This window comes from Zootoca vivipara, chromosome 5 (genome assembly GCF_965207765.1).
Source record: "Zootoca vivipara chromosome 5, rZooViv2.hap1.1, whole genome shotgun sequence".
Taxonomy (NCBI): domain Eukaryota; kingdom Metazoa; phylum Chordata; class Lepidosauria; order Squamata; family Lacertidae; genus Zootoca; species Zootoca vivipara.
In genome coordinates, this window is record NC_142588.1 from 18509698 (window position 1) to 18523415 (window position 13718).

Genomic DNA, 13718 nt, shown 5'->3' on the forward strand with positions numbered 1-13718 from the left:
GACTTCATTCATCATTAAGGTACTGTCTGCGTAGGTTTGGTGCATTCCCCATGGCAGTGGAGCCTGTTTCCTGATTTCCCTGGATTAGTATGCATGCAACACCTATTTCTTTTCTCTCTGGCAGAATATATATGACCACCCTGACCACCAAAAGGTCATGCACAAATAGAATGATGCACCAATGCATTTTGGGTAAATCCACAATTGCAACGTATCACCATGCATAATTCAGAGTGCATTTGCATTCATGTCAGAAGCATTTAGGTATTCCAGTGGTTTTTTAATGTGGTTTTACAGGGAACCACTATTTTAGCTGGGTTGCTATCTATCTTTCATCTATCTATCTATCTATCTATCTATCTATCTATCTATCTATCTATCTATCTATCATCTATCTATCTATCTACCGGTATCTATCATTTATCTATCATCTACCCGTGTTTCTCCGAAAATAAGACACCGTCTTATATTTATTTTTCCTCAAAAAACACACTATGGCTTATTTTCAGAGAATGTCTTATTTTTCCCCCTCCTCCCGCTGCGGCCAGCATTGCTGCTGCGCCTATCACTATAGCTTATTTTTAGGGTATGGCTTATATTCCTTGAATGCTTAAAAATCCTGCTATGGCTTATTTTATGACTACATCTTAAAATAGGGGAAACAGAGTATCTATCTATCTATCTATCTATCATCTATCTATCTATCTATCTATCTGGATTACCACCATATTTTCCTACCCTCCAGTAGGAATTTTTAAACTTACAATTTAAAAATCTGTCTGTCACAGATTCACCTGGAAGTGCTTTGTGACAGCAAGAGTTGTTCGACAGTGGAAGGTGATAGACTCTCCTTTCTTGGAGGTTTTGAAGCAGAGGTTGGCAGCTGCGAGAATTTTGGTAGCACAAAACTGTAAGACTGGAGAAATTCCAACCAAAGAACAATGGCAAGCGAAAGTGATGAACTATGCAGAGATGGCAAAATTGATGGACAGATTACGAGAAAAGGACAACAGAGACTTTGAAAAAGAGACAGAAACAAAATAAGAATATGGACTTGATGGCAGGACTTAAATAAACATACACACTTATATATATATATATATATATATATATATATATATATATATATATATATACATATATATATATATACAACATTTAAAACAAAGAAGAAATGATATGGTGAATTGGTTGAAAGAGCAGTATTTGATAAAGGGGAAACAAACGAGAAATGGGAGTTGGGGGAAGCCCGGGAAGGAATGGGCGAAGATGTGTTATATGTATGTTATTGACATGAGATGTTTGTGTAGCAATGTCCCTCCCTCCCCAGGAAATAAAACACAAGACACCGTGAATAGATTTAAGTGGGTGAAAAGGCCACAACTTTATTGGTTTCGGATGTGGAGTGGTATTGGCTTAGGCATTGGAACCTAACAGACTATATCCGACTGTAACCCGTGTGTTACAGTCTGGGAGAAATTAACCACCAGAAAGGAGCCCAGTGATGTATATCTACTGATCTACTGAGACACCTCCTGTGGCCACCGTTGGGGGGTGCCATCAGGCCCTGACCTCCGTAGGCCCAGGACAAAGCAACCGCCCCCGGAACCCCTTTAACGGGGTTAAATCTCCAAATTGCGGGCAGAGGATGACGCAATCTGCCCCCCCATTTCTCTTATGCAACTTTCCAATGCCTAACCGCCAATCGAGCCCCAAAGGCTCGCCGCCAATACCCTCACACCCGCAACCAATGCTCTAATCCCCTGACTAGGTCCCCCAACCAAATATCGTTTCCCCGTGGTGATAAATGTACCCCATCCTCGCGATAAAGGGCTGCTTCAGTGTGGATCAATTCCGGGTGAGCGATTATCTGACCGTTAAGGTCCAGCACCCTGCGCATCACAAACGAATTCAGCAGCCTCCTGGCTTTGTTCAAAGCTTTAGGGCAGTGCCCGTCACGCCAAACACGTCTCTGCAACAGGCAGGACCACAACAGCGTCATCCCAGGGAAAGAAGCCAGCAGCTTATCAAAGTCCTCAAAGATGCTCAGTTTCAAGTCCACGGCGTTCCTGTACGCCAAATCATTCTCCCCCAACTGTATGATCAGCGCGTGGGGGGGCCCAACTGAAGCAGCCCTGGCCTGGACTGCTGGCAAGAGTTCGCTCCATCGCATTCCCCTCTGGGAAATCCATGAGACCTTCACATTTTCTGGGAGGCCGAGACCGTTCCCCAGACCCGTTTCAACTGCCCTTTTCTGGGCCCAATGGACGATGCTGTGACCCGCTATCCACACCGAGATGCAGTGCCCACCTGAAAGAAGAAAGATGACAGGCGGGGATCAGTCCGGGGAGAAGGCTAAGGGGTGGGGCGCAGGTATCCCTTGTAAGCGTTCGATTTCCACCTCCCCAGCTCCTGAATCCTTTCAGACGATAAACCCATGTGCATAGCGGAGGTAGCCGCCCCGATACGAAAGGAGTGGGCGGAGAAATGGCTGGGCTCCAGGCCACATGCTGCTATGGCTTTCCGCAGAACTCGGGTGAATTGGGCGCGCGTGAGTTTGGAATTGTCTTCGTGAACCAACAGAGGGTCAGTGCCAGCCGGCCTCAGGGAAAGGAAACGCCTCAGATCCTGTACTGGACATGGGCCGTGACTGCCAGTTGCTGGCAGGCGAATGGTGGCCCCCATTCCCCGCTGGTCAGTTTTCGATCGGCGGATGTGCACGACCGCTAAGGAATTGGATAAGGTCACATCCTGCATCCTGATCCCCCGGGGGAGACCATTGGGGTGGTCTTCGCACACTACCTCTCCTACCCTCAGGGCCCCAAAAAATGCTAAAGAAAAGGCTGCTGCAAATAGACTGGATTCGTAGTCGGACCAGCAAAGGGGACCCAGGTTGGTGTGAATTTGACACAGGAGATCGAACGTGATGGGCCTTCTTGGGTCACGGGCCGGCGGCTGCAACCTGCGCCATCCTTCCATGGCCCTGCGTAGATGGAAATTATCACAGGGGTCCCTGGAGTAGAGTGATTTGCAAAAGAATGAGATAGCTGCTGTGTGCAAATTGAGTGTTTTTGCTGCGCGACCCAGTTCCCTGAGGTGAACCACATATTGCATGACCTCCCTTTCTGAAGGGGGGTCTAGTGGTGCGGGAACGGGACCCTTAAGTCTGAAACTCAAAAATTCGTTCCACGCGCGCTTATATGAGCTAAACGTGGAGGGGGCAACTGATGCAAATACTCCCTTCAAGATTTCTCGCTCCCAAGGCTCCAAAGGGACTCCGGGAACGGCTCTGGCCACTGCTGTGCCTCCGGTGCCAACGAGCGGAAGCGGTCCATCTGGAAACGAGACAATGCATCCGCGATGTCGTTATTTACCCCTGGAACGAACTTAGCTGTGAATTGCATGTTTAATTCCAGGCTGCGCAGCACAAAAGCCCGAAGAAGGGCCAAGACTCTGTTGGAACGGGATGATTGTCGTGAAAGGACGCTAACCACCGCCTGGTTGTCGGTCCTAAAGCAGACCCGGTGGTTCCTGAATTCCTCGGCCCACAAGTGCACAGCGACCACTATTGGGAAGAATTCTAAGAAAGTGATGAACTATGCAGAGATGGCAAAATTGATGGACAGATTACGAGAAAAGGACAACAGAGACTTTGAAAAAGAGATAGAAACAAAATAAGAATATGGACTTGATGGCAGGACTTAAATAAACATACACACTTTATATATATATATATACAACATTTAAAACAAAGAAGAAATGATATGGTGAATTGGTTGGAAAAGCAGTATTTGATAAAGGGGAAACAAACGAGAAATGGGAGTTGGCGGAAGCCCGGGAAGGAATGGGCGAAGATGTGTTATATGTATGTTATTGACACGAGATGTTTGTCTAAATAGAAAATAAAGTCAATTCATTTTAAAAATAAAATAAATGGCCATCTGTCATGGATGCTTTAGCTGAGATTCCTGCATTGCAGGGGGTTGGACTAGATGACCCTTGGGGTCCCTCCCAGCTCTACAGTTCTATGATTCTGTGATTATTTACACACAGAAGTGCACAGCTGCACTTTTGGATGAGGCCCTGGATGCTTAAGTAATGGAGTATCAATGGTTCAATTTGAGATCATCAGAGTGGTGGGAGGAAAGACCTGCCACTCCACCACAAGGAAAGGAACACTACATCAGGATGCAGGCATAGCTAATATGTTGTTTGGCCCAAGTTGATAATCAACTCCAGTCAGCATGGGATGCTGGGAGTTGGAGTCCAGTGTCATGGACTGCTGAATGCAGGGGAGAGGTGGGAGGCACCAGCTGGCCAACACCCAAGGGAATCCCCAGGGGAAGAAATGTCAGAGAGAGGGGATTGGTGATGGGATGGCAATTGGTGTTCAGAGGGAGAAGAGGAAGCAGACTGGGAGGAGGAGGTGTTGGAAGCTGGAGAGGGAACAGGGTTTAGTGAGCAGGAAGAGGTTGTGGCAGAGAGCAATCCAGAATTGGAGGCTAGAGACAAGGGGGGCAGTCAAGATGAGGCAGGCTGCTGAAGAAGCTAGGGGGGCTCCCCATCCTGCTGTGATCAGCTCTCCTCCCGTCTAGTCTCCCAGAACAAAAGAGGAATGAAGAGGGTGGAGCAAAGAGAGACAAGATCAGGCATAGGCAAAATCGGTCCTCCAGATGTTTTGGGACTACAACTCCCATCATCCCTGACCACTGGTCTTGTTAGCTAGGGATGATGGGAGTTTTAGTCCCAAAACATCTGGAGGGCCGAGTTTGCCTATGCCTGGACAAGACGAAGGAGCCTCCGGTTGCTGGGGAAGGAACTGAGAAAGGAGCCTTAGAGCAGGCACCCCCAAACTTGTGGCCCTCCGGATGTTTTGTCCTACAACTCCCGTGATCCCTAGCCAACAGGACCAGTGGTTGGGGAAGATGGGAATTGTAGTCCAAAACATCTGGAGGGCTGAAGTTTGGGGATGCCTGCCTTAGAGAGTGGTGGGAAGCGCCTCATTGATGCAAGACCTACTGGGAAGAGTTGCTGCGATCACTAGGCCTAGGCTGTAGCTCCTGTCAGCTAGCAACATATGGAAGACACCATATGGGCTACTACCCCATACGTACTCCTGATGATTGTACAGCTAGGTGACACTCCACTTTCATAGGAGTGAAGCTGTAACTGAGGGCCAAGTGTGGATGTGGGTGTTCATTGTACAAAATGTGTCTTTCTCCTCATACAAAATGCTACATGGTATGTGTCTATAAAGTCCCATGAGACTGTAGGAGATTTTATTTTAAGAGGAGAACATTTGAGGAGTAGAAGACGGATTTTTTTTGTCCTCTGTAGTCCATACCTCAAAAAGTAAGACTCCACTGTGTGTTTTTCCTTAAATACTAATCACCGAAAATAACTGCAAAACAGTGAAAGCGTAGAGCGAACACATAAATAAATCATTGCATGATGTCAGACCAAACCTCCTGCCTGCTTGAAAGACTCCCTTCATTTCTGGTATATTTGACCTTTTGATGGGGGAGATGTTTGCATATCTCTGAAATATCCTCTCTTTATTATTGCCTGCTTTCAGCAGGTTGCGGCTGTATCGAACCTCATTAAAACAACAGTCTTTCAACCACTTACACTGGAGCGGCCCCATTGACTTTAGCAAAGCTTCTCCCAAGAAATCTATTTGAGTCTGGAAGATTTAATCACCGTATAGAACAGGTGAGCGTGAAAGAAAGGAAATGATGGCAAGTTGACTGCATTTCAAAGAACATTTCCAAGGCTGAAGCACAAATCTGGAACACACTAATGGGGGGGGGGAAGCATTGCGTGCAAGAAATATGGTTTTTGGAGGATGCGATCCTAATGTTTCCATATATGTTTTAATTGTTTAAATGTGAGTTGTTGTTGTGTGTATTTTTTTTTAAAAAAACCCACAATTGTTTTGTTTTATCACTTTGGTGATAGCTACTCTGGGCTCCTTTCAGAGGAAGGGTGGGATACAAATTTAATAAGAAACTAAGAAGAGCCTGTTGAATCCAATATGTGTGCATTGGGGAGAGAGATCCATGTGTGTTGCCCTGAGACCCACAGAAGGAGGACAGGATATCAATGCAGTAATTTATTGCCTACTTCCCTTTAGAGTTTAGATGCTATTTAGAGCTGGAGGGTTTCAGAGCAGTTCAAGATATAATGAGAAAGTAACCCTTTGAAATCTTCAGAGTTGTTCTGCAGTCTTTTGTTGAGATGTTTAGGCCAGCAGTTCAAGGCGTTGTTCTGTTGTTAGAGCATTATAATCCTGTATCTTTTGCAACATGGGAAGGGGCGGGGGTGGGGGACAGCTTGGGAACAAAACAGCAGGAGTGGGAAAAGGTAACAGTTCCCCTCCAGTTGTTCTGCTGTCCAGCACTTTCTTCCCAAACTGCTTCTCCTTAAAAGAAAGAAACTAGAAGAAGTGACCTGGCTGCCTACAAACCATACATTTCAAGGACATTTCAAGGACATGACTTTCCCCAAGGAATCCCGAGAACTCTAATTTGCCTCTCACACAGCTACAATTCCCAGCACTATTAGCAAACTACAGTTGCCATTATTTGTTGGGGGTAAGTCATATATTTAAAACATGCTTGTAAAAAGTATGGGGTATATGCTGGCCCAAAATAAACGATAAATTACAAGAACTCAGGCCAAAAGAAGATGGATTTCAAATAAATCTCGACAAGGTGTTATTGATGTGATGCAGAGTTTAAATATAAATATATTTGGTACACTTTGACCTGTGAATCTTTGCTGACGAAGAATAGTCGAAACAGGGCCTTGTCCTGATTTTTACTGGAATTTACCATTATTTGCCTTCAACATTTGGATTGATTCCCATTTAAACTCCGCATTGTAATAAACTCCGCATGTAATTTATCATTATTTCTGGACTTTCCCAAGAACTCCAATTTCTAATGTATATGCTGGCCCAGCAAAGCTTAAGGAACAAGACTATTAAAAGTAGCAACAGTTTCCACAAGTATTATTAACAAAACGAATAAATTTTGCTTTAATGGGGAAGACATTTTGCCCCTGGAGTGGATTTGTGGATGAAATCAGATTCTTTTGAAGGCGATCCATTTCGTGAGATAAAAAAAAAAAAATGTATGGATTGAATTCTGTGGTGACACAAAGCCACCACCGTTTTGCAAGGGAATGTTTTGTTGTCATTACCCAGACCTGACTTAGAGAGAGCAGATTGGTCATGTGACCAATCTGAATGGGATTTGGGATCCAGTCCTACCATGCCCCTGTCGGGGGACTTGCACCAAACAAGGCTCCACCAGCAATGTCTCAGCTGACTGGGGCAGGATGAGCATATTATGCTGGTGTTAAACCACAGAGCCTAGGGCTTGCTGATCAGAAGGTCGGCGGTTCGAATCCCTGCGAAGGGGTGAGCTCCCGTTGCTTGGTCCCAGCTCCTGCCAACCTAGCAGTTTGAAAGCACATCAAAGTGCAAGTAGATAAATAGGTACTGCTCCGGTGGGAAGGTAAACGGTGTTTCTGTGTGCTGCTCTGGTTTGCCAGAAGCGGCTTTGTCATGCTGGCCACATGACCTGGCAGCTGTATGCCGACTCCCTCGGCCAATAACGCAAGATGAGCGCCGCAACCCCAGAGTCGGTCATGACTGGACCTAATGGTCAGGGGTCCCTTTACCTTTATCTTTGGCTGAGCCAGGTTTGGCGATCTAATGCCAGCTGAGCCAAAGACTCACTGAATCCTAAGCTGCTTATCCCGGAGCTTGTCATAGGGCTGCCCCCTGAGTGTTAGAGAGTGTTGGGTTGCCAAGACAACAAGGCTGTTGTCAGTTTATTTGCTGCCTGCTGTCAGAAAGGCATGCTTTGGAGTTTACTCCTGTGAGGAAGCCTAGCATACATACTGTACCCCACATTACAAACATTTGCTACATCAGCTCTGGAAGCCCGTAAATTGAATCTATACACCTCTATCATACACTAAATAATTAAGAAATGACTAGTTTCTTTCAATACCATCAACACTTAAGCGACTGTTTGTGGGATGGGAAGAAATGCAGCAAACAATATTTTATAATCAGGGGTGACTTATCTCTCTGTTTTTGGGGTGCCAATGTATGGTTAGGCCAACCTGTGCCCTGTCACAGGTGTCCAAGTTAGTTAACAACATTGATGTCACATGACACTAAGGTCACATGCTCTGTGATGGTATGAGGTCATAATGGCGGAATGAATGCACTTTCTGAAATTGTTCCTTAAAGGATGGTGATAGATTAGCATGGTGGTGCTTACAGCTTTTGAACATTAAACCAGCTTGAGATGTGAAGAGCGAGTCAACAGATTCTTTGAGTAATGTCAGACAAGACTGAGAGTCTGGGTGCTTGGAAAATCAAGCAAGGAGGGGCAGTTCAAGATCAGTTCAGCCCAAAGATCCAACAACTTTATAGGATCAATATGAACCCTATAGGTCCCTTCTGTCATCTGACCTCTGTTTAGTTGGTTAATTATTGCAATGCTACTCTTTGGATATTAGCAGTGCTAGCAACGAACTGCCACAGTGAGCAGGACAGCAGACCCTTTCTCTCAAAAGCTGCAAGACTGTCTTAGAGAATAAAGTATTTGGAGCCTATTATTAGAGTTTCAGCCCCTTCATGGATCAATGCCTTGTCGTGGCGAAGGGGCTTGAATAACTCAGAGAAGCTATGAGCTATGCCATGCAGGGCCACCCAAGATGGACAGGTCATAGTGGAGAGTTTTGACTAAACGTGATCCACCTGGAGAAGGAACTGGCAAGCCACTCCAGTATCCCTGCCAAGAAAACTCCATGGACAAAGACAACAGGCATATAAAAGTTATGACGCTGGAAGATGAGCCCCTCAGGTCGGAAGGCGTCCAACATGCTACTGAGGAAGAGCGGAGGACAAGTACAAGTAGATTCAGAGCTGATGAAGCGGCTGGGCCAAAGCCGAAAGGACGCTCAGTTGCAGATATGCCTGGAAGCGAAAGGAAAGTCCGATGCTGTAAAGAAAAATATTGCATAGGAACCTGGAATGTAAGAACCATGAATGGAGGTAAGCTGGATGTGGTCAAAAATGAGATGACAAGAATAAATATCGACATCCTGGGCATCAGTGAACTAAAATGGAAGGGAATGGGCGAATTCAGTTCGGGTGACTATCATATCTACTACTGTGGGCAAGAATCCTGTAGTAGAAATGGAGTGGCCCTCATAGTCAACAAAAGAGTGGCAAAAGCTGTAATAGGATGCAATCTCAAAAATGACAGAATGATCTCGATACGAATCCAAGGCAGACCTTTTAACATCACGGTAATCCAAGTTTATGCACCAACTACCGGTGCTGAAGAAAGTGAAATTGACCAATTCTATGAAGACCTACAACACCTTCTAGAAATGACACCAAAGAAGGATGTTCTTCTCATTACAGGGGATTGGAATGCTAAAGTAGGGAATCAAGAGATAAAAGGAACAACTGGCAAGTTTGGCCTTGGAGTTCAAAATGAAGCAGGGCAAAGGCTAATAGAGTTCTGTCAAGAGAACAAGCTGGTCATCACAAACACTCTCTTCCAACAACACAAGAGACGACTCTACACGTGGATATCACCAAATGGGCAGCATCGAAATCAGATTGATTATATTCTCTGCAGCCAAAGATGGAGAAGCTCTATACAGTCAGCAAAAACAAGACCTGGAGCTGACTGTAACTCAGATCATCAGCTTCTTATAGCAAAATTCCAGCTTAAACTGAAGAAAGTAGGAAAAACCACTGGGCCAGTAAGATACAATATGAATCAAATCCCTTATGAATACACAGTGGAAGTGAGGAACAGGTTTAAAGATTTAGATTTGGTGGACAGAGTGCCTGAAGAACTATGGATGGAGGCTCGTAACATTATACAGGAGGCAGCAACGAAAACCATCCCAAGGAAAAGGAAATGCAAGAAAGCAAAATGGCTGTCCAACGAGGCCTTACAAATAGCGGAGGAGAGGAGGCAAGCAAAATGCAAGGGAGATAGGGAAAGATACAGGAAACTGAATGCAGATTTCCAAAAAACAGCAAGGAGAGACAAGAGGGTCTTCTTAAATGAGCAATGCAAAGAAATAGAGGAAAACAATAGAATGGGGAAAACCAGAGATCTGTTCAAGAAAATTGGAGATATGAAAGGAACATTTCGTACAAAGATTACCATAATCAAGGACAAAAGTGGTAAGGACCTAACAGAAGCAGAAGACATCAAGAAGAGGTGGCAAGAATACACAGAGGAATTATACCAGAAAGATATGGAGGTCTCGTACACCCCAGGTAGTGTGGTTGCTGACCTTGAGCCAGACATCTTGGAGAGTGAAGTCAAATGGGCCTTAGAAAGCACTGCTAATAACAAGGCCAGTGGAAGTGATGATATTCCAGCTGAACTATTTAAAATTTTAAAAGATGATGCTGTTAAGGTGCTACACCCAATATGCCAGCAAGTTTGGAAAACTCAGCAATGGCCAGAGGATTGGAGAAGATCAGTCTACATCCCAATTCCAAAGAAGGGCAGTGCCAAAGAATGCTCCAACTACCGCACAATTGCGCTCATTTCACACGCTAGCAAGGTTATGCTTAAAATTCTACAAGGCAGGCTTAGGCAGTATGTGGACCGAGAACTCCCAGAAGTGCAAGCTGGATTTCGAAAGGGCAGAGGAACCAGAGACCAAATAGCAAACATGCGCTGGATTATGGAGAAAGCTAGAGAGTTCCAGAAAAACGTCTACTTCTGCTTCATTGACTATGCAAAAGCCTTTGACTGTGTCAACCACAGCAAACTTTGGCAAGTTCTTAAAGAAATGGGAGTGCCTGATCACCTCATCTGTCTCCTGAGAAATCTCTATGTGGGACAAGAAGCTACAGTTAGAACTGGATATGGAACAACTGATTGGTTCAAAATTGGGAAAGGAGTACGACAAGGTTGTATATTGTCTCCCTGCTTATTTAACTTATATGCAGAATTCATCATGCGAAAGGCTGGACTAGATGAATCCCAAGCCGGAATTAAGATTGCCGGAAGAAATATCAACAACCTCAGATATGCAGATGACACAACCTTGATGGCAGAAAGCGAGGAGGAATTAAAGAACCTTTTAATGAGGGTGAAAGAGGAGAGCGCAAAATATGGTCTGAAGCTCAACATCAAAAAAACCAAGATCATGGCCACTGGTCCCATCACCTCCTGGCAAATAGAAGGGGAAGAAATGGAGGCAGTGAGAGATTTTACTTTCTTGGGCTCCTTGATCACTGCAGATGGTGACAGCAGTCACGAAATTAAAAGACGCCTGCTTCTTGGGAGAAAAGCAATGACAAACCTAGACAGCATCTTAAAAAGCAGAGACATCACCTTGCCGACAAAGGTCCGTATAGTTAAAGCTATGGTTTTCTCAGTAGTGATGTATGGAAGTGAGAGCTGGACCATAAAGAAGGCTGATCGCCGAAGAATTGATGCTTTTGAATTATGGTGCTGGAGGAGACTCTTGAGAGTCCCATGGACTGCAAGAAGATCAAACCTATCAATTCTTAAGGAAATCAGCCCTGAGTGCTCCCTGGAAGGACAGATCGTGAAGCTGAGGCTCCAATACTTTGGCCACCTCATGAGAAGAGAAGAATCCTTGGAAAAGACCCTGATGTTGGGAAAGATTGAGGGCACTAGGAGAAGGGGACGACAGAGGACAAGATGGTTGGACAGTGTTCTCGAAGCTACGAACATGAGTTTGACCAAACTGCGGGAGGCAGTGCAAGACAGGAGTGCCTGGCGTGCTATGGTCCATGGGGTCACGAAGAGTCGGACACGACTAAACGACTAAACAACAACAACAACATTAGAGTTTCAGAGAGTTCTGGGGCTTTGCAGTTTCCTGTGTGTGTGTGTGTGTGTGTGTGTGTGTGTGTGTGTGTGTGTTTTGCAGAAAGTAGAATCAAAAGCCTCCTAGGGATGCCAACCCATATCAAATGTTTGTCAAGGTGATTCTGAAGAACAAGGAACAACCCCACAACAACTTCTTTATGGATTGAGAAATGCTTGCACAGGAAAAACACTAATACCAGTTAACTCTGGATAATAACTCAGTTGGTAGAGCATGAGGCATCTCAGGGTTGTGGGTTCGAGCCCCACGTTGAGCAAAAGATTCCTGCATCGCAGGGGGTTGGACTAGATGACCATTGTGGTCCTTTCCAACTCTACGATTCTGTGATTCTAATAGGGATAATTTGCATCAAGGCAATTTGCATAAAGACAAGCACAAGTCTGTGAATTTAGGACCCATCATGGAACATAATGATTCATTGCTTCTAATACAGTTGGAAACATTCATATACTGTACAGTATTTACCACATTTTATGGAGGAAAGTGACATGTGACCTGTTTTGTAGCCAGGGCCCCAATCCAGCTACACAGCCGGGAAGAAGGCTTCCATGAGTGTATGCTTAGCTTGGTTAGATACTTGATGCACAAATACTGTAAGTACTGCGGAAGTGATTTCCCTCTCCATGCCAGCAGTCCTAGCAAACGGCTCTTGAGGAGAGGGAACAGAAGGGATGAATACCGCCAACCCCAACCGACTTCTTTTCCTTGCCCCCTCCCCCCCCAAAAAAAACAGATCAGAGGGAATTTTGATTTTAATGAAAAGTTCCATCTGTGAAACTGTCTCTTCTATATGAAACTCCATTGGATACAAACTCAAATTAGATCCACACCTCTATGGTGTGGGTTTTGAGACACTTTAAAAAGCAATTCCTGTGCTGATGATGCTTACTTTCCAGAATCCAAACTTCTGTATGCAAAAGAGCCAGACCCCGACTCCTAATAAATAGTAATGTTGTGCTTTGTGTTGTTTGTTGCATAATTCATTGCTCATGTCTGTGTTTTTCATTGTCTGGTCTCCTTTCATGCTAATTTCTCCAAAGGCTGGATTCATCAAAAGGAATAACTAGGAGATATTTTTCATTTTAACAAATACAAATGGCACCCTGATGCTCCCCAATCTATTTTTGAAACGCACAAAATAGCGCTCAGAATAATGACTAGAGTTTGCATTTGTGATAAATTAAAATAAAAGCAATTGCACTTCATAAATATTGGAGAAAGATAAAAGCTATTAGAGCATCCATTTTATACTATGAAAGTACTGGAGATAAGTCTCAATAAAGGACATATCACCCACTACAGCAAATATTTAGTTTCTGTCTAAAAAAAATGTGCGATAGTTGTAACACTAGTGCTGTCCCACTAGTTATATTGTAATGTTGGCATTGTTGACATGACCACCATTGTTATCAGCAATTGCTATAACTATATTGAGACACAGGTGAGCATTTCCATGACAAAAGTGCTCTCATATATAGATAGGGTAGCCCAGGCATCCCCAAACTTCGGCCCTCCAGATGTTTTGGACTACAATTCCCATCTTCCCCGACCACTGGTCCTGTTAGCTAGGGATCATGGAAGTTGTAGGCTAAAACATCTGGAGGGCCGCAGTTTGGGGATGCCTGGGGTAGCCAGACTCAATAGAGGATAGGACTTCTGTGCCTTTAATTGTCCTGCTCTCTTTTGAGTCTGGAAACTTTAAAGAGAAACCAGCAGACCCTTTGTTTAACTTCCAAGCAAAGGGTCTGCTGATTTCTCTTTAAGGTTTCCAGACTCAAAAGAGTGCAGGGCAATTA

At 44.6% G+C, this 13718-nt stretch overlaps 1 protein-coding gene across 1 annotated transcript; it reads right to left on the bottom strand.

Moving 5' to 3' along the window:
- Nucleotides 1-1735: 1735 nt before the first annotated feature.
- Nucleotides 1736-2757, bottom strand: LOC148685598 (uncharacterized). The gene is made up of 2 exons (XM_088669784.1): nt 2469-2757; nt 1736-2310 (listed from the first exon to the last, which is right to left on the bottom strand). Exons 1-2 carry the CDS (start codon nt 2755-2757, stop codon nt 1736-1738), a joined length of 864 nt encoding a protein of 287 aa, XP_088525910.1.
- Between the last annotated feature and the right edge of the window lie 10961 nt (nt 2758-13718).